General features: G+C 41.8%; 1 protein-coding gene across 2 annotated transcripts in view; it reads right to left on the bottom strand.

Moving 5' to 3' along the window:
- The window catches only part of LOC115567429 (RNA-binding motif, single-stranded-interacting protein 3), a 138,027-nt gene that overhangs the window by 2,225 nt on the left and 111,775 nt on the right, over window positions 1-24,027 (bottom strand). Inside the window, exons 7-13 of one of the 2 annotated variants that reach the window (XM_030394029.1) lie at window positions 22,081-22,187; window positions 16,450-16,493; window positions 11,400-11,496; window positions 8,890-8,940; window positions 1,755-1,871; window positions 1,342-1,428; window positions 658-782 (exon numbers count right to left, since the gene is read on the bottom strand). In XM_030394029.1, coding sequence (XP_030249889.1) covers window positions 658-782; window positions 1,342-1,428; window positions 1,755-1,871; window positions 8,890-8,940; window positions 11,400-11,496; window positions 16,450-16,493; window positions 22,081-22,187 — 628 coding nt within the window. The remainder of the gene's footprint in view (window positions 1-657; window positions 783-1,341; window positions 1,429-1,754; window positions 1,872-8,889; window positions 8,941-11,399; window positions 11,497-16,449; window positions 16,494-22,080; window positions 22,188-24,027) is intronic. The other variant, XM_030394030.1, reaches the window with a different exon arrangement.

The raw sequence follows: 24,027 nt of genomic DNA, 5'->3' as shown, positions 1-24,027 counted from the left end.
CTGAATGAAACAAAAGATGAGTTTGACATTTTGGGAAAGACAAGATTGATTTCTCAGCTGCAGCCAGCAGCAGGTTGGCTTAGCTTAGCATAAAGACAGGGAGCAGAGGGAAATGGCTAGCCTGGCTCACTCAATCTGCCAACCAGCCTCTTGAACGCCTCATTCCAGTGAGAAGTTTTGGTTTAATGAGGACTGTATGGGCTGGTGTGCTCCTGAGCTGTGCATTATGATGAGCGAAGCTATTTTTTCCCAAAAGTTTCCAGTTCTCTGTTCTTCCATTCCTTCAAGATACTTAAATAGTTTACATGGACAAGTACACTGTGTTCCTAGAGCTTCAATCCGAAAATGGAAAGTGATACACATCTAAAATTAAATTCCCACAAAGGTGGAAAATCATGAGATAATTGTAGTGCTACTAAATGCAAGCACCAAATTATAATTCCCATTAAGGAATCTATAAAAACTGATTTCCACTTTGGAAATTGTTCAGCATCCAACACAGGCATCCATCCTCCTTTCTGCTCAGCGTCTTCTTTCAACAGAACTGCCACCGCTGTTTTCATCAATTTGTGCAACTCTGGTACAGAACTAAAACAAACTTTTCAGTTCAGCTTCGGGGTAAGTGCAAATAACCAGATGTCTATTCACAACACTCACTTTGACTGCTGGTAAGAGTAGGCTGTGGCATGATCTCCTGTGCTCTCCACTGATAAAGGCTGCTGCCCGCTGGCATCCTGCGAGGAGGGGGCAGCTGTCTGTGGAGAAGGGTCTGTCACCACGCCCTGACACCACAAACACAGTTACACAAAGTGTGAGAAGGTTTCATTTCGACCTTTCGGTCTCAGAAAAATGAGGTGAACTAAAGACTTTTTCTTCATCCACAGAGCCCTGAAAAAAAAAAAAACATTCACTGAGAACGTCCAAAAAAGTTTAGCAAAGCCGAAATTCACTCTTTATTGATCAGAAGCGAAGCGTTAAACTCCGTCCTGCAGACTCAGATATATTGCTGATGCTTGGTCTAGAATTCAATAAAAGTTTTTTTGGGGAAGTGAGTCCAATTAGTGGCAATTGATTATTCTGATATTATCTAGGCTTACAACCTGAAATCCCCCCAGTAGTAATAAATAAGTGGCCGACACGGAGTTGTCACAGAATATCTGGAACATGTTTGGTTCTCAATTAATGATGGCATAACCATTCAGAACTACACCATCGTTTACCAGCATCTAATTCATCTGAAAGGCACAATACCAGAGATTATTCAAGTCCATATACAAGCCAAGCCAGCCCTGTGAATAAACTGCTGTGTGAAGTCAATAAAGAACTACTTTTTGTCCTTACTTCCACTGTGATGGCAGAGGCAGGCACTGCAGTGTACTGGGGAATGTAGGTTCCTTGCATAGGAGCAGCGGCTGCAGCAGACATGTACTGCAGAGAGAGGGAGCGGCACAGACACTGTTATAATACAGGCACAAACAATATGTCTTCTAGGATGTCTGGATTAAAAGTACCGTCTGACATTCCCTGAGCCATTTCACATTACATTACATAACAGTTTGCGTTGGTCTCAGGGTCACTGCGCACAGAAAAGAGCATTTCCGTGTGTGTGGCTACGTGGTTTATGCTGTAAGATCATTTAAAATGACTGAAATCTCTACTGTCTAATTACATAGTGTGTGTTAACTCAAAAGAAAAACACATAAACACGCATGCATGAGTATGACAGTGTGGAGGAGGTATGAGCTGAGACTCACTGTGCCTGTGGTGCCCAGGGACAGGTGGTTCATCTGCTGGGTGAGCGGAGCCATTACACTGGAGGGGTGAAGAGACAAACTGGGCTCTATGGCCGCGGCTGGGGTGATCACGGCACCCTGAGGCAGGAAGCAAGGAAGGACAGGAGATCAGCCGGGTTATAGACTTTGCTGTGCAAGCTGAACAAACCTTTACATCCAGTATTATATGACAAACAACCGACGGGATCAGCGAAACAAACACAAAACGGTGTTTATGAAGTTCGGCTAAAGAAGGTGGATTTGAAGGGACGGCAGAGCAAAGAAGACTGAAGCTGGAGAAATGAGGCGATGAGAGGCCATGGAGGAGAGAAAAGGGAACTAGAGCAGGATGAAGGATAAAGAGGCAATGACCTTAAGCTCAAACTAAACTAAAGCTAAATCTCAAAGTAAGCTAGGACGGATAAGAGGGATCCGAAGGGGATGGAGTCGCTGGAAGGAGTCGTTTTGGGAAATACCCGTGTTTACTCTTTGCCGAGAGTCAGATGAAAAGCTCCATTCCGCTCTTTTCCCCGTCTAATAAGTGAAGCCAGCAGCGAAAAGCCTTCAACCCGCATTCTTTCTAATGGCCAGCAGGAGGGGATTGCACTGATTTATTACCTTTTTAAACATTTGCCTAAAGAACATAAGGTCTCAATCATTAGTTTCAAGTCAAGTCTTTAAACACATTATGTTCATTTCAGAAATTATGGTCCCATTTAGAGTAAAATAGACACAGCAGGTCATGCTTTAGGACATCGCCAGAACTTGTGAGTGACTAGTCCCTGCTACAGCATGTCCTCTCAGTCAGATCCAGTAAGGATAGAGGCGCAGAGAGCTCCAACGTCTCGTTCAAATACAGCACTTCTGACTCCAAAAATACAAGATGGCGGTGGCCACCCAAAAAACTTTTACCCATGAGCTTACAGTGTCAAAACAGCATTACGACCCCCTCAAAATGACTGCTCTCATTATCAGAACTTTATCCATTCTGTCCAGAAACATTTGGAAGAACCACATAAGTAAATTGCTTTATCCTGATTAATGGTAGCCGGGGAACAAACCAAAAGTTACCTAGCTCGACCACTTTATGAAGAGGAAGTCAAGTGGGAAGTGCTTCAGAATAGTCCACAAACCAATAAGCGTTAACATTACAGCTCTGTCCACTATTTGTTTTACAAGGACAAAGTTAACTTCAGTTCACTTCATTTCTTTAGCCTAAAGTTAGCAAGGAGAAACAGCTAGCCTTTCTCTCTCTATAGCTAAAATCCACCTCACCAATATGTCATTATGTCAATATCATTTTTGCTTAGTATGAGAAATTGACTATTTAACTACTGAGGATTGTATATGGTTCATATTTTGTGGCCAGGAACAGTGATCCAATGAGTGAAGTAACGAAACAAATGGGACAGATCATCCTTAGTGAGATTTTGAATTCCTTTGAAGATTTCTTTTGGTTTTAATCTTCTCATCTTCTGACATCTTTTTTCCACATTTCACTTCATGTCTTTCCTGCAACATCGAGAAAGGGCAGTTTTATTTTATGCTATGCGGCTAAATAACACCTTTTTTCTAAATACATGCGGCTATTGGAACGACATCAGCTGTAGAAAGACTTCTAACCCAGCTGAGTTTGACGGCTGCAAATTGTTTGACTTTGTATGCTGCAGTGCAGCCAGTCAGCGGTCTTGCCAGCCAGGCTTGACAGAACACGCTTCTGAACGGAGCAGCAAGGCTTTTACTGTAAATCTCTTCAATGTGAAGGGCTTTGATGCCTCCTAACACCTTGATGCGCTGAGCTCTACTTTTTCCAGTACAGCTCTGCTACAGACTCAACAGCTCTGTGTAGATTTAATGGGAGACTCCTCGTGCTGTGTGCTGAGACACCTGGCAACATCCCTGCACAGGTAAACGGTGTGATAGCTGTTTAACTACACTTCCCATGAGCACGGACAGCATCGGTGGATCGGTTGTCACCCGACTGGAGAGCAGTCGGCGCTTTTGTAGCTGTACGTTGAGACAGGATGTTAGAAGAACACGGGTATTAAATGTAGGTATTTGAGGCGCAATCTCAGCTGTATATCTGCCGTCTTAAGTTGTCGAGTTTACTCGCAGGTAAACACACATACACACACACACACATACAGTAATGAAAGTTCTAGCTGTGTGAAGCGTTCCTCTTGAAGGCACATACAGTCCTGTCAGAGTTGTTCACAGTTGTGAATCTGTAAGTGAAGAGTCCTTATGTCTGCAAGCTTCAAAGACACACACACACACACACCTACAGTGCAGACAGGGATTGTCAGAGCTGTTAACAGTGGTGAGCGCTCTTCTTCCTGACTGCTGTCTTCATAGGGAGATGTGCTTGAAGAATACAGCCGGCTGGCTATCAGAAATGCTCTGTCAACACTGTCCTCAGCACCACAAGTGAATGACTGGCACGTTCTCCACACATACACTCACCTAATAAACACACAGGCAAACACACACGCACACACACAGGCAAACACACACACACACACACACACACACACACACACACACACACACACACCCACGCACACACACACACACACACACTCGGAGGCATCCACACACACAGATGCATCATCAACAGATCTACCCACTAACCAGCACAAAGCCTTGGCTCAAGCAGGTAGATTTAGCAGCCAGAATCGAGCTAATACCCGAGCTTTTCATCCATCTATATAATACGTTCTCTCGTTTAATGATTTCTCATCCTCCCTCGCTCTTTCTCTCGCTTCATCCAATCTCACAGCAGGCTTCAACGCAGAGAGAAAGCAGCATAACGGCAAAAGAAAAAACCCACAGTGACTAATTGTCTGCACTGATATATGGCTGTACAAGTGTCAAACTTGAACATCTCTGTGTGTGTCTGCGGTGCGCGAAATCTGTGCATAAGCTGCTGTGTGAGTGTGCGTTACTGTTCATGTTTTCATGTATCAGACATCATTTCCTGGGGTAAGCCATAAATGAGTGCGCTCCCCCTCCCCCCCAACTTTGAACTCCCCCTTTCTCTCAGTCTCTCCCTCCTCTTTTCCTCTCCTCGCCTTCTTCCGCTGTCATTTGTATTTTTTTTTTCCAGCGGAGAAGTGACGCTGACTAGCAGAATGCTGCAGGCGCCGCGCAGCATCAAATACGCAGTAAGAGCGATAATGACATTCGTTTATTGAGAAAACCACAAACAGAGCTGGTGGATGGATGTGAAGTTGTGAACTGGATCATTTATTTATTTATTTATTTGACACATATCTGCCAGGACTACGTGGAAGCATGAAGACTGGTATTCCTGGGTTGTAAACTCTGACATGCACCGACATGCATGCACAGGATTTTTGCACAGACTCACACACAAATCCCAGCATTGTAAGAAAGCCAAGTATCGTGCAGTTTTTGGAGGCTCAGATATGCACTGCTCTGCGCTTTCCTGACTCATTCTCCACCCCCTTTGTCTCCTCAAAATGACTTTAACGTGGCAATTTCACTGGGGAAGATCTGAAATCCCAATTCTTTGGATGTCTCATTACAGCCCTCCCCAATCAGCCGCCTTCCTTGTCTGCCTTGCTATGCATGGTTAGGGTAATGCATTCATTTCCTGTAGGGGGATTTGTGAGTAATTATGCACAAAGACATCCTCTCGCTAATTAGGATGTAAAGACAGGGAGTTCAAGTAATCTGGGCATTCCACCAAGGCTCGGAAACACACAGTCCTCAAGGCACTCCACTGTGTGTATAGGTGTGCTTGCGTGAGTGTGTGTCTGGATTAATTTGAGAGGGTGCATACTTATGCCCGTGCCTGCGAGTGTGCAAATATAGCTGTGTGACTGCATGTATGCGGAAGCAAAGAAACAACAACGCACTTGTTGCTTTTATTTCTGTGACTTTAACCTTTAATTAGAGTCGTTAACTTCTTTGGTAACCGCGTGTCCACAGTGTGTATCGGTGAATCTGTGTGTGTTTGATACGCGTGGCCGACTACCAGGTTTGGTACCAAGAATATGTTAGAAAAAAAAAAAAAATAGGATGAACAGTCAGGTGACCGATTAGCAGAGGTGTGCTCATGCGCATCAACCTAAATGTGTCAATGGGCGCAAGGCGTTAATCAAAGTCACCAGCCAGTAACTTTGGTTTCGGCGGCGAGGAGGCTTCTGCTACCATAGGAACAGAATTAAGCCACTGTGTCTCCCTCAGCCTCCCCACCCGTCGCAGCTTTAATTTGCCAGGCTCTTCTGTATCCAGGAAATACAATGACTAGCCTTCGCCTTTGTTGTCTAACAGGGATTTTGACTATGCAGAGACAAGGCTGGGGAACAGGCGCGCACAGCTCCAGACATGCTTTTGCAGCAGTTGTTTTCTTTTCTTTGTTCTCGATTTATTCTTTGTAATCCCTTCTTTCCTCTCCTTTTCCCTGCGCCTGCCTGTTTCCCCTGTCCTCTTGCCGTCACACACACGCGCACACACACACACACACACTTGTCTCATTTGTTTATTTATTTTCCCCTTCCTCCAATCCCTTATTCTCCCTCCTCCGCCATCTCTTGCCGTCTTTCTCCCGAGTTTTACAAAGTCATATCAAGCGGTCTGCCAAATAATTAGACGGGACATTTGTTTGAAAACACATTTACAGACGGGTATTATCCTCTCTCACAGACGTAATTTTAATCAGACATGACAACAGAATGTTTTTCCGAGTTGGCAGATAGACACAAAGAGGAAGACAGATAGGAAGAGAGAGAACTACAGAGAGGGGGAGCAATTGAATTTGGAGCTAGTTTAACTATTGTGTTGTGACAGCATTTGCTGGAATCCCTCAGTGCATGGCTGATATACCATATCTGCGCTGCCTCCATCCTTCATCCCCCCACAGCTGCCAATTTTTAACGGCGCAGAACTGAATTTCGCAGGTGTAAAATAGTCTGCAGATGTTGGCAGGACACCAACTCATTAATACTTTCACAAAGATGATAAAATCTGTCTCGAACATTGTTTTTTTTCCTTGAGAACCTTATTACAAGAAAATCTCATTCCAGGAATCCTGAGTGGGCGAATGCATCACTGTGGGATGTCACGACTGTCCAGATAACGTGGCACGTCCCAGGGCTTTTGCCAGCCACGATGGCCAAGATTATTAACATTCCCAATGGATTGTGCCCTCGTCTTACGATTGACTCCCTCGCTTCATAAAATTTCCACATAAAAATCTTTATCACCAAATGTTTTTTTCAGTCACTCATTCATTTCTTTCCCCGTCATATGAACCCTTCTTTTGGAACAGGTGTGTAATTAAAGGGCATAAAAATTAAATGCATGTTTTACAAGCAGGTTTAATAGGTTTTTTTTTTTTTCATAGTTCGCATAAAACGACAAAGAGCAGTACCAGTGGAACTGTGACCTACTTTAGGAAGACTTCCAAGGTTATTGTACAGCAGCAGGAATCTAACCTGCCTGTCATTTTCTGAGAAACAATCAACGGGGAACTGCCGCGGTCTTTCACCTGCCAGACGTGGTAATAATTCACCTCACTTCTTCAACAACAATTGCACTATGCAAACTTGTTTTTCTTTTTTTTTTTTTTTACAGATGTATAAGCAAACAGAGGCAGAGCATGAGATACAAGGCATAACAGTTTGCCAAGCTGAGGCCAGGCTACAGGAGTTTAAGGCCAAGTGAATTAATTAATTAATTAATCTGATTTCCCAATTGGAGAAGAAATCTGGTCTAGGACCTCAATTGGTTGGTTGTTCATCACAGATAATCTGGTACGTGAAAGTCCATTGTTTAGATTTTAATGCCTTTATATTGGAGTTTTTGAGTTATGATGGGTTGGGATGAAAAAGAGCCAAACACCTGTCTACAGGTCCTGTCTATAGCTCAATGATATAGGTCGAAAAAAGTTACATAGCACCCCTTTAAGGACAAGACTCCTCGTCTGGAGGAGACACACAGAGTTTATACTGTATGTTCAGGAGGACACTATAGGTCCAACAGACAGGATGAGACTCAGCTCAGAGTGAAAACCTTTGGAGGCTCAAAGTTCAACCTCCTGTTAATATATCTGTATACAGTCCCTGGCCCACAGCAAAGGAAACCTTTGTCTGTGAGTGAGACAGTCTGAGAGAAAAAGACAGAGAATCTGTAGGTGAGAGTAGATTTACAGTGTTTGACTGAACGCCTACGCTCACAGTTAATATTACATGAGTGTACGTGTAAATATATGTGTGGGTGTGTATGAACGTGTGCGTGTGTGTGCTTGTGTCTGCGTTTGGACAGACGGTCAGAAATCTTTCAGGTCACATGTTGAGGTCTCCAGGAGACACAGAGCACTGATTCTTATATTATTGTAGTGTGTTATATCTCATATCTCTATCTTGTCATGTCCATGTTTTTCATCGTGTCCATAGTTTTTGCATTTGTATCAGATGAATCACTGTACAAATATGATCAGTAGTTACCGATCAGCATGGCCATTTATGTTCAGTCTGCCTCCTACCTGCAGTTTTATTTCAAACCAGCAGGGGGCAACCTTTTATTATGGATTTCACATTCTGCTCCGCAGAACTCTTGGAGCTGCTTTAAGGAGGTTATTCTCAAGCTGATTCAGCAGGGTAGGACTCTGATGCAGGAATAATGTGTTTTTTTTCCCTTGTTTGACCTGAGTTTGGCTCTCATATACTGTTCTAGGAAACTGCGTGCCTTGTATTACTGGGGTTATTGCGATGCTCCATCATTTGTACTGATATTTGTGATACTAATGAAAAAAAGGAAATATTATAGCACAGATGAGACCTTTGGTTTCTAGGATGGATGACTGCAGTTTTGTTGAAATAAATCCTGTGGCAGCTAATTTAACATTCACCTTACTTATTGAGCTTTTTAAATGTCTCTCACTGCGAACAATCTTAGCTGTTTTTGAGATTAGCAGCCTAAGAATCACGCGAGGAGTAAAACACAGAGACATGCCAACACACAGAGATGACAGGCAGGAAGGAATGTAGTGAAAAGTGTCGGAAAACAGAGAAAATGACTCCACCGGGAGAAAAAGATGACATTCCACACACAAAAAAAATCAAAAGGAGAGCCGGGTTCATAAACATACCGTAGGTTGCATAACATACTGTTGATGTGGCATCCAAGATGTGCTCTGGACCTGCGGAGATGAGGGGTCGGAGGGGAGAGAGGAGATGAAACAAGGGCAGAGGTGACGACAATAAAAAATCGGAGATGATGCAGGAAGCAGAAAGAGGAAAGACGGAGAGGGTAGAAGAAAGGAAGGGCCAAGAAAAATGAAGCAATTAAGGGAGGAGGGGATGGGCACGAGAAGGAGGATGCAGAGGGGAGGTCAGGAAGAGATGAGAGGAGAGGGAAGATCAAAAAGAAGATCGTCGTAAAGAATTAAGATAAAGAATCGAGGAGGAGAGAGCATAAAGAGGGGGACAATGGGGAGGCGGAATGACAAGGAAGGGAGCGAAAATGAGAAAAAGCAAAGAGGAGAAGAGAGAGAAAATTAATCATTAGCTCAAGTCTTTACAAGCCCATTTCAGAGCTTAAGTCCCTGCGGCAGCGTGTCTTAAAGAATATTACAGCGGTAACTGAGGGTCCACTATACAGTATGTTATGTAGTAATTATAGGAGGATATGAAGACCACAGAGAGCAATACAGTCTAATAATTACTGCTTCACTGTGGAGGTTTCATCATCAAAGCCTGTCTTGGCTACAATCAACACTTTCATCTCCTGCTGCAACCCACTGTCCAACCCCAACATGAGGAGGAACACGTCCCCGAAGGCCCCTCTGTCACATGTACCAGAGGATGCACATATGTAGTAATTGCGTATGTTCGCTCACCTGCGCCTGTCAATAGGGAGGTTAATTTCCACAGGGTGCAGGATGTGGCTGTGTCTCTGGGTGTAATTTCTCTGCTGCCGAAGGTGTGTCTTCGCATTTGTCTTTCTCATTTATAGCAGCCTTTCGTGCTAAAGAAAAACCTGTGGGGGAGGACTGCTGTTTGTTTTACAGTCTGCGTCTGACAAAACTGCAGATCAAGTACGGAGTCAGTCTCTCAAAGAAGCAGAGCTACATCGCGAACTAGCTTTGACATGAATTGGATGGGTTTGTGCGTGTGGAAGAGGGAGGATGCGACACATGGGAACAGACAGAGAGACAAAAGGAGGATTTGTGCCTAAGAATGGAAGATCGATGGGAGGAGTGCTGCAATATAAGCCTGTGTTTTATCATCGCTAAACTAAGAATTGTCTTGAATGGGGAGAGCTGATAACTCAATTTCTGTGCTCAAGTCTATCCTGAGAAAAGACGAGCTCTGCCTGCTTGGTCTGTACTTCATGTCCAGAGACTACATGCGGGACAACAGTCAATAAAGTGGCCAATTCTACACATTTTTGATTCAATTGGAAGCCAGATGAGAGCTTCATTACATTTTGAAAAGCCCATCGTCCCATGTAAGTTGTTAACTTCACACAAGATGAGGCGGCTGTTTGTTCGATATTTTTCTTTCTGCCAGAAAATACCATGAAAAGACCAAAACCAACAACCATCATTCAGACTACCCGTGTGTTAGACTCAAAGCACCATCCTTAACTGAAAACAGCTCACAAATTCAAACTTATTTGTCTATAATTATCTTGAACAACGAACCTGCATCAGCCTTTTTTACACCACTTGTTATTGGGATCAAATCCGTGTTGGTCCTGGTGGGACTAAGCCCGCAAAGCTCCAGTCCCACCGATTTCTACTGAGTTACATGGCTGCATTATACGGCATCGGGCTGCCATATTGGATCTTTAAAGTTGCTTTGCTAAATCTGTTGGCTTGCTAGAAGTCTAGCAAGTCACAATGTCTGAAACTTGAACTTATGTGATGTGCAGCGGGGGCTACATAAGACAAAAACACTCACAAAACAGTTCAACAAACTACTGTGATTTTGGAAAGAAAAAAACATGACTTAACCATTAGTTCAGCTATAAAGTTATCGATCTAAGCACACAACTTTTATTCTCTTTTAGACAGCCACTTTTCCAATGCCCCATTCAAGAAGCCCCAATTAATTTCTAGAGCCCTTGTAGTCTCTCAAAGTTCGGTCTCACCGATAGACTGTTTAACAAATAGTGGATGGAGACGCTTATGAGTTTGTGGACTGCCATTTTAAATCCTCATGCTTGGCAGTATGGCTGATGTTATGTTGGAATTTTGGAGCTACATATGAATTTCTTGAAAGGAGACAATGGAGTTGAGGAGGATAAGCATTGCTATGTGGTAGCAACTTGTCAATCACAAGTTACCCACTCCCTAAACTGTAACCCTACTTGAACATCTATTGTACTCTAAATGGGACCATAATTAATTAAATGAACATCAAGCTGTGTTGAGGGAGGAATTAAAGTGATTGGGACCATGACATTTTGAGAACCGGGGTCATTTTCTCATAAGCTTGAATACAATCAGACTTCTTTTTGCAACCAGTGGAGTCCCCCCCTACTGGCCGCAATAAAGAATGCAGGTTTAAGGCACTTCCACATGGGCTTCACTTCTCAGACCCGGAAGCACTGTCCACTTAACACACTGTCTAAATTAGAAGGGATTCCACCCACCTGATATGTAGAGACTGGAGAGGCAGCGATGAAGGGTGTGATGGATGTCTGTGCAATCATCCGATTGGTGGAGATGCTGTACGGCGAGGAGTAGAACCTATGACAGCAAACAAGTAAAAGGTTTAAAACACTGAAGTCCGGTCAATCTGTACTGAGACCATTAGAATGAACCATCAGTCAAGAGGACTATCTGCAAACACAGTGTTATGTCTCCAGATGTAGCCGTATGCAAAGGTGAAATTGAGCCTCTTTGTACGTCTTGCTTTCCCACCACACAGTACACTTCAACACTCAGCTGACAAAATGGATCAGACATCATCAAGGCAGTCATGGAAATAATAAATATTGCAGCTTCACTTTGTGCCACATCATCAAAGACACCTCGGAATGAGACCTGACACTGCACCGGAGTACACATCATGTTACAAAGGAGCCTGCTCCGCCGCTATGCATAATATTGAATTATCACCTTAATGTGTGAGTGGGTGAAATATTCCAGCATTACACTTTATGTTCCCACCTACGCATATTCAACCCAGCAGAGAAGGCTATGAAACATCTGCATTTTTGTACCCTGTTTACTTCTCCTCCTATACCTTCTGTTTGCCCTTCTGATTTTGCTCCGTCTCTCTCTCTCTCTTTTTTTCTCTCTTCATTTCACCCCCTCAACCCTGCAGCGGTAGAATGGTGTGGCTCGCAGTGCTTTATTTATCATTGTGTACCTAGAGAGGACATGTTTCATCCGCCAGGCCGTGTTGCTGTGCCCGATCGATCCCAAAGTGTCTGTTGACTGAATAATGGAGCAAGGGATGGGAGAAAGAGAGAGGAAGAGAGGGGTAGAGCGGCAGAGACGGAGAGAATCCTTCCTCTACCTCTGTCTCCAGCACAGCCGCCAATGTATAAAAAAAAGCTACTCGCAACAAATTGAGTGTTGCTTAATTGAGGGGAGAACAGTACTTGAAAAACAAACACGCTGTTGGTTTCCAGTAAAGTTTACTTCGATCTGCTGCCAACACATATCATATTGTTTAACGTTTGCTGTATTTGATTCTTAAATATCTGTATCACACGTAATAGAATTCACAGTATGCGCCCTGTTCTTACAGCTGAGATGACAGTCTGGCTCAGCACCCAGCCACAGACGGGAAAATGTGGACGGATCGGTGCTACTCTGCTGTGACACCGCCACACACCTCATTTCAAGGGTGAAATGGGTTTGCCGGGGTGCCCACCTGGTCTGTTATTGCATTTTCTTTTTTCGCATTACATTTGTTTGGTCAGTGATAGCAGCACGGGCGGTTTTGAACTCAGCAGCGAGATGCAAAGCCTGAGATATGTTTAAACTATTGCAGTCCAGCCTGTGTGGATGCGGTTGGTTTCCAGCCTGCCGGAGATAAGCTCGAGAGCGTGATTGCGCTTCACACGGACAACCAGCCGCCCTGTCGGACATTTATGCTCTGCTTGGTGTGTTGAAGGGTATAGCTACAGCAGTGACTAGACAGTACAACATGGCTCAGAGGAAGAAATCTCATGAATTATTAGAACTAACTATTTTCTATGGTTCATGTGCAGGCTGGTTTTGTGTTTTATCGTATGTTTGTTGACACCAGCTTTACTTAGATTTTCCATTAACTCCTCGAGGGACATAGATTTTCTTTCCCTTTGAGGTAACACTTTCTATGAAGCCCACATCTGTAATGCATTATAAACATACTTATAAGGCAGTAAAATTGCCTATACTGACATATATTCATAGTCATAAGCATTTACAAATATTCATAATGGTTTTATAATAATAACTGCAGCATTTTATGATGTATTATAAGGTAAGTATCATAACACTTAATGTATAACACATAATTACTGTTTATTTTTTTTGCCTTGATCACATTGTATTATAATTCTCATAGGTGTAATACATTATAAACATTTTATGATGCATTATCATCATTGTTACATTGCATAATGACGCATTATAGACACAGGCTTCATAGAAAGTGTTACTTACTATTCTTACCTGAATGTCATTGTATAGTTTAAAAGCAAATTATATGTCAGTTTTATTCTCTGATTGATTCTCAATTAATTGATTAGTTTCACAACTATTAATTGCCAACTATTTTGATGAATGGGTTTCAGCAATGCTTTCAAGACAAAGATATGGTAACAGTTTATGATAACCATCATTAATACATTTTGCTTGTGTGGTTAAATGTAGTTAATTGTTATTTCAAAGTTACCAATTAATCAAATGCTTTAGAAACCATTTATTAAGATACTGTTTATTGTCAAGTTGCATTTGATATTCATTTGATACTTAAGTACATATATACATGTTCATAATACTTCTATTGCAAGTATTATGAACATGTATGTACTTATTTAAGTACTTACTTAAGTTTAATCAACTGTAAGTTTACCGTTTATTAATGATGGTTAATACAGTTCTCTTATTCCAGCTTTTAATTCCACATTGTCTGGTGACTCCTCTATGACAGTAAACCAAATGACTTAAGGTTGTGGACAAAACAACACATTTGAGTTTGACTTCTTTGGCTTTAGAAAACGCTGACTGGCATTTTTCACAACTTTTTGACAATTTATACACTGTATGTGTAGTAAGTGCAAGCAGTCATTAAAACAATCATGTAGAATTGGCATTTTTTGTGATGTGGCACCTCCCACACTTTCTGAGCTTACATAAATACAAATCCCATGTCTGTAACAATTTATCAGACATAATTGTAGGTACTACAAACAAAACTCATTAGATCGTAACAGTGTCATGTGTTGAAAACTTGTGTGTTAAAGTAAACTTGTATGCAATGCTGTTATCCTACCCTCTGTAAAGTTACATAGTGGAGAAACAAGTAATATGAGGGCAGAGTGGCTCGGAGAGAGACACCAATCACCCTGTTACAAGACACTGTACCATCAACATGATAAAGCTGTTACTTTAAGGTAAAAAAAGTCACATAATGTTGCTTTAAATGAAGAAAAATAAGTATTAGTTGCGGCTCTACTCTGATCTCATGTATTTCTTTCAGCAGCAGCTCTGTACGTCTGCATTGTTCCAACCTTGTACGTCACTTGCAAAGTTTCAACAGCTATAACAGTCAAGTTGGAATAAAAACTGGGGCACGTTTGTCAAAGTGGTGAGAAAAAAACGTACTTTTAACCGTACAATTAATGTACGACTTGCATCAGAGATACTGTATTACTGTCACTGATGAATACAAATGAGCAGACGCAGCTGCGTTATCCAATACGGTCCTCTGATTGTGTTTATTGTATTTTTCATTAGAGTGATGTGTATTGAGAGAGCAAAATAGTAGGTAGAGGACAGATCCAAGGTTATTGATGGAGGCTATTAGTCCTGAGCAGCATGCTGTCAATAGGGACTCTGGCGCGGCTGTTTAAACAATACACTAAACATGTAATTGCGAACAGAACATTAGCACGAGATTGAATTTAAAACCTCTCTGTGAATCCCTGGTGTGACCTAGCCGCACTGTCAGGAGTTTGCCCTGAAAAATTAGCGAATGATTTAGTGCCGACCTCAGTGACTTTTCAGCGGGAAAATGTTGGGGAGCATGCTAAAATATATGTGTGTGTGTGTGTGTGTGTGTGTGTGTATGTGTGTGTGTGGACGAGAGAAATAGAAGAAAGAGAGGACAGATAAAAGTGCAGAGTAGGAGAGGTAAGAACAGAGGCAGGGAGAAACAAAAAAGACAGCAAACAGACCAGATAGGGAGGCAGGAGATTGAGTAAAAAGAGAGCCAGAGAAAGTGAATTTTGTGTCACCCTGATAAAAGAAAGGACAGGCTATGAGCCAAAGCAGTCTGGCCAGTTGGGACACATGTTTCCAATAACATCAGATTGGCATCAGCACCTAAAAACCAGCCGTCCTCGAGCTCGGACAGAAAACCTGTAATTGATTCGTACCCTTCCCCTCTCCTTGGGCTGACTTTATTTTTCCCTTTGGCCTGCTCTTGACCCGTCCAGCCTTCCCTTTTCATTCAGCCTTCTTCCCTCCCTGCTTTCGCCTCTCTAATTAGCCGTATTAGCATTTCACAGTCATTTAGCGCTTCGCCGGAAGGAGCTTCGATGACCTCGGAAGAGAGGTTGGAGAGGGCTTAAGCACTGCGAGCGCACAGATGCATGCCTTTGCACATGCAGAACCACGCTCACATACACCGAGACACCAGAGATGGCCAAAAGGATAGCGTCTGCTCGAAAATGGAGAGTGAGAATAAGAAGAAGAATGGGGACTAGACAAAACAAAAACATGCAGAAGAGGGGGAAGAGTTGAGAAAATTGAGGGTAAGGTCAGACAACATGAGGGCTGGTTTAAAGGTGATATGAAGAAAATGTGTACAACAATAAAGAAGAGGAGGAAAGGGGAAAGTACGGATTCAAAAGAGCAAGGAGGACTGAGCCAGCGAGAAGGAGGAGAAGACAAACACAGAGCTGGAGGGAAGCGTCTCCTGGGATCGCATCACCAGCAGCATTCCTAGCAGACAGGACCGATCTCCAATTTCCCCCTGAAACAGGCAGACACTCGGCTCGCTGCATTCAGCCTGAGAGCACTGCAGATAGCCTCGGCTGACGAAAGTCTTACAGCGGCACTGCAACACCGCCCAACTTCCCTGTGTGCAATCAAAACCTACACGTCTGACAGCTTATATGCATAGGTGCATAAATAAATGCCACGTCTGCACCAGTCAGATGTGAGGGTAAGGGCGAGGCAGGGTGAGACAAAGAGAGCATCTGTTAATGGCCTGCGTCTCCCCGTAGCTGTTCGAACGTGTGTGTGGTCCGCTCATTTGCATGCGAGGGCTCTTGTATATATATCGGCGCTGATGCTTGTGCTGATGTGCGTGCTTGTCTTTGCAGGTCTGCTGGTGTGAGAGGGGCTCATAAACAGGTGCTGTAGCTGGGACTCCAGCAATCTTGTGCATTGCAGCGAACGTGAATCAAAAGTAAAGTTAGCAGACAGGCGAAGTTGTAAACTGAGTTTGTAAATCTGAGGAGAAAACGTTCCACCTACCCGTTCTGCATTGCAGCTGGATCATATGTCAACGCCATACCGCTCTGGGGAGAGAGGTAAAGAGAGAAACACCTAAAGGTTAAAATACTGAAAAATGGTCGAACCAATAAAGGTAATGAACTGAATTGGAGCAAATTATAGAGGCAAAGCAGAGAACAATTTGTGACGTAGAATTAACAATGAACAACAAAGCCTTGACTTTAAATTCACAGCTAGCTGCTAAATAAAGAACAACTGATGATGACCTCAGTAGCAGAAAACTCTCAAACGAGCCTGCACTTCTGTACAATGGAATCATCGTGCATTGATTGCATGTGAGCCTGTGGACCACTTGAAACCATACTTATGTTCAGAAATACTCACAGATATAGTAAAAAAACCACAAAAAGGGCATTGCTGGAGTGTTACTGCATAACAGAGACGTGACCACATGATGATTCCCTGGTTCACAACATTTTAAACTGGTAGGTTTGAGCGGAATGTTTCTCATTTATTGCTCCTCAGTCATTAAGTGTATATAATATATGAAACTAAATAATAAGAAGAAGAATTTGCAAAATTAGAATTTTCAGTAAAATTCTGTAGTTGGCTGTCACAAACACCTATTTTCAATCCAAATGTGGTAAATGAGTGTTGGGGAGTCTTAAACTACATGTAGTTGAACTACATAGCTTAGCTACAATTTGCTGTATCTTGCTGGTAGTTAAACTACATTCATATTTTGTGCTGCGTCAAGTAATTCAACTACTTTTTGGGTCATTTTTTTGTAGTTTAACTACAAACTACAATTTTGGCCAATAACATGAAATATTTTTTTATTAAAAAAAGACCTATATACTATAAATGTTATTTTATTTTTCTTTGAAAAAAGGCATGAAACATGTTGCACTGAGACATGCTAAGCCAACGCTGCCTCTGATTGGCTTGCCCTGGCAGCACTCAAAGGCTAATGCTTTACAGAGTGGGTGGGTCTTTGTGCCAAGGAAGGCAGTGCTCATATGGTGCAAGCATGCCAACGCGCCAGCCCAACCATGGCCACATTTGACCATGTACATGTTGGATATAGATGCTTCTACAGACACGACCATTTTTCGACCTAATTTTGACTTTTTTAGACTTTTTCCTCTCGAGTTGAGAGGCATATTTCTGCTGGCATGTGAATTTTTTGTAGGCTATTATATTTTGTTTCATAAACACCATATGTTGATTTATTTAACAGCGAGTTAAATGAGTATAATGAGTACAAGTAATAATTTTTTAGCAGTAGTTTTACAAAATACATTTCTCCTGGGGTAGAAATGTAGTTTGTTCAAACTACTGCCAGGCTGAACTACCTCTAGTTTTACAAGCTACACTTGCAAAGTAGCTTCCCCAACACTGGGTAAATGCTGCTGTTCATTTACATTTAACAACATGAAAGTATGTTAAGCAGTGGTATTTAAAGTCAAACGGAAGAATGCACTTGGTAGGACACAACAGATCGGTAGCTCAGTAGACTGTATACCTCAACTTTAATTCAGTCAAGCCAATTCAATTTTAACCTCCATTGTCCTGTGTCACTCTAAATTTTAAACCTCCCCTAACTGCTAAACAAATTCTACTATCTGCATCAAATTTTACTCACTCATAGACACCAGCCAGCTAAACACGCCTGATTATTGTCATCAGGATCCATGCATTAGTCCGTGAAAATGAAAAAGGTTGAAAACAGCAGATCTCATAATGTTAAAGAAAGGGAGAAAATAATTCCAGGATCCATCCCTTTATCCGGATCCACACCAAAAGTCAGTGGGGTCTATTCTGAGCGGAGATCCATTCTCCATCTAAGTTGTGTGGAAAGCTGTTTTTGTTTAATCCAACCATCCGACCAACAAGGTGGAAAACATAACCTCTTTGGCGGAGGTAATTAGCAGTTATTTCCAATATGGATTCGAGAATGCACAAAGGAGCAGAAAGAAGACAATCTGGAGGAAAAATGGAAATTCTCGGTGAGTTTTGAAATCAGTCTGTCGGAGCTGTCACACACACAGTTAGCGCTTGTTGTCACAGCAGACATCTGTACCGTCAGTCAGGAAACCGGCGGTGGCCAAAACGTATCAAAAAGCTCCTTCATCGGTTAAAATGAGCCCAGACTTTACTTCACTTGACGTAACTTGCTCGAAGAGACCTCTCACAGTTTAACACAATATTGCAAATATTTATGTAATATAACGTTCTCAGCTCAATCATGCGCACTGTCACCACTTCGTGAATCAAAATATGGACACATGGCAGATGGAGCAACAAGCGGACACCATACTGTGTTTTTCTTATAGCAATCTCCACTATTTACAGGCCTTAGTTATACTACAGTACTCTGTATACATGAATAGGATATGGTCTTACATTCCAGCTGCATTATATCAGCATTTAAGCAGTGCTGCAAGAGCATATTTGAGTTGCTAAGTGTTCTCTGTCCCTCCTCCTCTCCATTAGATGTTGTCCCTATTAAGTCAAGTGTGTATTATTAAGTGACACTCTTCTCTCTGAATGTTTTCTCTTTGTGCCTCACTTTCTCTATCACGTTCAAATGAATGCGACTGTCTTCTTTACAGCTCGAGCTTTGAAAAAGATCTTCATCCACTCGACTGCCTCTTGGCAATATTAGAACAAACTAAAAGCAACAGTAGTGTTTTTAGTCTTCTACTCTTTATTTTTCTCCCTCTCTATCTTTCGCTCTGTCACTGGTCCCCCTCCTCTTCTGTCTGCAGCCGTACTCAAGTCTTTTTCTACTCGGTCTTTATTCCACACAGGTCTCGTCTTTCCAAATTGGCACATGAGTTGAAAGTGCGCCCTGATTATGAACTCTGCTGCAATGTTTGGTTTTTCCCCAAACACTGTCTCTAGCCAGGATAGGGGGAATATAGACTGAAGAAGCCATAAAGAGGAGTGCCAGACATTGATTACATCAAATAGAAAAACTTAATCATTCCAAAGCCCAGGATCATTTTTCTACCAGCTCTGCAACAAACATCTGATTTAAAGCAGGTGAAGGCTTCCAGAATCCTAGTTTTCACCTTGAGCAAAATCTGTATTCTCTGCTAGCTCCCTGTCAATCTATTGAATTGTCTTTTTGAACGGACCATTTCTGAGACAGAGCTAGAGGAGATCAGTTATGTGAGGCATCCTGATGTCTGCATCTTGTCCTCTAAGTTTCCTTCATCTAACGGCAAAGACTGGACAACAATTCTAACTGCTGCATAATGCAGGCACCGTCCACCAAAGTGCATGTCTGGATATGTGTAACATGTGTTGCCACTGATCTATCTCTAAAATATTTCTGACAGTCATAAAATAAAATTACTACAAAGAGATATAAAACGACTACAGAGAGACCTATAATTCCTTATTTAAGGTCTCATTGCAGTTGTTTAATTTCTCTTTGTAGTTATGTTATGTCACAGACATAAAATGACTACATGGAAACATAAAACAACTAGAGACACAAAAAAGGACTACAAAGAGACATAAAACGACTACAGAGAGGAATAAAACAACTACAAAACCACTTTGGAGAGACATAAAAGAAAACAACTATAAAGAGACATAAAATAACTGCAGAGAAACATAGAAAGACTAAAAAAGAAAATGACTAGAGACAAATAAAACATCTACAAAGAGACATAGGACGACTACAGTGATACATCAAATAGAACAACTACTAAGGGAAATACAACAACTACAAAGAGACATAGAACGACTACAGAGACATAAAATGACTTCAAAGAAACATAAAACGACTACCAAGAGACATCAAACTAACACAAAGGAATAAAACAACTACAGAGAGACAGAAAATGACAAAAGGGACACAAATAAAATACAAGGACACATACAATGATTACAGAGAGGCACAACACCACCAGAGACACAAAAGAATGTTACAAAAATAGAAGCAAAATGGCCACAAAGCACCACAAAATGACCATGACTACAAAGGCACGCACAATGAGATATACAATGACCATGTAGAGACATAAAATTACCACAAACACAACTACAAAGAGACACAAACTGATCACAAGTGTCATTTGTAGTTGTTCTGTGTCTCTGCCCACTTGTGTCCTTTGTGTGTTTCTCTGTAAAAACGTTGTATCTGTGAGTGACCACGTGTGTAATATGTGCTCATGCCACAGTCCCAAGGCCAAACTCATTTAGGTGTGAGGGGTTCTGGGAGATTAGGGCTGGATGACTGAGCGTGAGGACGCAGTGAGGCCCCTCCAAGCACTTCCACGGCCAGATGTCTCTATTAGTTTGTTTGGACTCAGAGACCTGGTTTCGGCAAATGCATAAACCTCTGTAGAGACGCTTTTATTCCTTAACAAGGCCGAGCGGGGCTTGTCGGGACAAAGTGTGTGAGGAATCCCACAGAAAACAGTGATCATTTATTTTGAGTCAAGATGACAACAGGACACAGAGATAGAATCACCAACACTGGGGCCTCTAATCTAAAAAAGCAATCTGCGCCCGCTACACACAAACACACATGAATGCCGTGCACAGCCTGTGGCCTCCTGTTTTTGTTGTGGCGGCTCCCATTTCATCGCATAGATGTTTCAGCCCGGATCCATTTCATTTCACTTCACCGCCCTGCTCTTTCCCAACCTCCACGCAATGCAAATGTTGGGAAACTGTTAAGAACTGCACTTGGCGCGTGGGTGGGAACTTTATTATTCACTTTCCCTTGTTCTGTAAATTAAAGCTTTGGTATCGACACTAACAACTTCTGAACCCTCCGCATTGTGCAACAGTCAATCTGCTTTCGGGCCACTGCACAAGGTCTCATTCTTCTGAAGATGACAGACTGGAGGTGGGAGTTTCAACAAAAGGGAACAAAAAAAACAACTTGGCATTGGGGTCTTGGAGACATGGTATTTCAAATTCGACACCCTTTATATATGCCAGACTTCACTTTCAGCAGCATCTCTAATTCGGCCTACAGGATGTCAGTGGAAATGAAAGCTGATAATGACCCGGTAGGGGGGCCTGTCAAGCCATTGAAACTTGTTGAGAAAATTGTGAAAAAGAAGCTAGTGTTAAAGAACACAGCCGCCAGATATTTATAGTTCATGAAAACGATGACTTTCTAGACCCGCTGTGATGTTTTCTGTGAGGCAGCTGGGATGTGCTTCAGTACAATCTGTTGTACTGTATGCAACAGCATTTCACTCTCACTTGAGCGTTGTGAGAGGATTACTGGTGTGCTTTTGCTAGAAAGCTGAGTTGGGAAAGGTTTAGAAGAGGCTTGTGGTTAGAGTACCATCGCTTTTGGTTTTGTTAAATTTACTTTTTCCTCTTAAAAAGCCTACGAGCAGACACAGTCGACTCATTCTGACTGTCGGAAAGGAAAGGCTACCTTAGATTTAGAAACTGTCAGCTGTGGTATATTTCTGACTGAGTAACAATTCTGTTTCTGACTTGAATAGTGGCAGAGGGTGAGGAGGATTATGTTGTAATAAACCGATTGAAAGACATGGTTCTTGTGTTACAAATTACTTTTATGAAAAAGCTGCAGTGGCTCCTGAAGGGGATCTTTTACGACTGGGTATTGGTGAGCTCTTTTTGATGATTAATTACACTTTTAAGCCTCACCTCTCCTTCCCGTGTCCACGGTCGGCCATTCTGGGGATACTTGACCTGGGTCTGCCTCTTCTTCTGGCCTCCGTCAGCAAACTTGCACAGCAACGGCTCTGCAGGGGCTACAGAGTGAGTCAGCCAGAGAGAGAGAGAGAGAGAAAGGAAGGCAAGGACAAACACAGAGATGGATTAATCATCTAAATAGCAGGGAAAAGTCAGATTTCATGCATTAGGTTAAGAGTTACATTTCAAAGATAAGATTTAAAGGCTGTGGCTTAAACAAAAACATAACATAAATCAATTGGACCTGAAAACAGCACTTTGCTGTTACATTTATCTCTTCCAACCCCTAATCCAAACATCTAAACAACAGCAGATATCGCACAATCTCTGCAACCCCCCAAAACCATACTTCAACAAAAGCAGCCCTGACGTGGAAACAAAGCCACCGGCTAATCATCAAAGCATGGTGAGCACGGTTCAAACGGTAAACCAAAACGATGTACTTAATATGCTAAATAACTACACACAGCCTGACCCCGGGCAATAGACTGCGATTGTGATTGCTCCAAAGACAACATGGTCCTTTTTCTGGACCAGAGAAAGAAGAAAGTCTTGATTACAAATAGGATTATCTTAGTGTGACCTGCAGTACAAAAGTTCACCAAACTAACTTCAACCTGAGAGGCTGCAGATTCAAACAGCCTGCAGTCTTCTGAACTGGCAGGAAGTAGCTTAGAGTGGGATTATCCTAAAGAGAAAGGTTTGGTACAATTTATTTCATTTTAAAAGCACGTCTTCAGAATTCGTTAAGAAAGCGAGAAAGTGTGACTAATGGCGTCTATTTCTGGGAAATGCTTCAGCAACAGCATGACTAACCAAACACACTAATACAAGTATCACCCTAACATGAACCAGGACACGTAGCTATGATATTTGTTGGTTTATTTAGTCAGACAATCAACAGATAGTCTTCTGCTGTATGTAATCTCTGACATTATGGTGAAGTTCCAGTGGCTGTTCAATGACACACATGGATTTGTAAACATGTTAAGTCCTGACTTTTATTCCACACACTCACGCACAATGAAAATAATAAAGTCTGAAGAAGAACATTTTTTATTGAGGGTTTTAAGCACATTCATAGGACATTACAACACATTTATAAGACTGCATTAAAGCTTAGAAACTTGTAAATGATTTCCAAAGTATCAGCACTAATGACTAATGACTAATTAAATAATCTTAGTCAATAATTTCTTCAAAGTTACCCACAAATTATCAGTCAGCAAGTCCACGTGATTGTCTTTTATTATCACACATTTGCTCATAACCTTACAGAGTGCTTTGATTTACTAAAGGCTTGTAAAGTATGCTATAGCGTATTACTGATGTCTATCAGGCATTATTACATTTCAGAACCTCAGAATTTATAATCTGTTATGGCAGGTTTGAGGAGTTCTTTAGGTGTCTTTATAAATGTCTTAAGTAATGGTAGTTATAAAGTACTGTTTTCACTTTAGCAGGGGGCAGAGAGCATTATGAATGCTTATCTTATACTGCATTTTGTCCACCACTCACAATACTTCATAAAGCTGGTTATAAGGTGAGTTTTATAAAGCCTTATAAAAGCATTAGAATGTCTTACCAACAAGCAACTTTTAGTTACCAAAATGCTTATATACAGTTTAAAAATGTATATAATAGTTTACAGTATGAGTAATAATTGTCTAGTATAATTAGAAAATGACATGAAAACTTACACTTCACTAAAATGTATCTGGGACCTAAAACATCTATATAGAAAAATCAATCACATATCTTCAGTCTTACATTAAATTCAGTTTCCCTCCATGTAAAAAACTACAAATGAATTAGCTAATATTCACAAAGAAGATGTACAGCAACAAATGAAGCTCAGCAAATCATCATAACAGTATGTTAAAATCGAAAGGCATTTAA

This window comes from Sparus aurata, chromosome 17, assembly GCF_900880675.1.
Source record: "Sparus aurata chromosome 17, fSpaAur1.1, whole genome shotgun sequence".
In the NCBI taxonomy this organism is placed as follows: Eukaryota; Metazoa; Chordata; class Actinopteri; order Spariformes; family Sparidae; genus Sparus; species Sparus aurata.
Note: the sequence above shows the minus strand (reverse complement) of the source record. Positions and strands in the feature narration are given on the sequence as shown.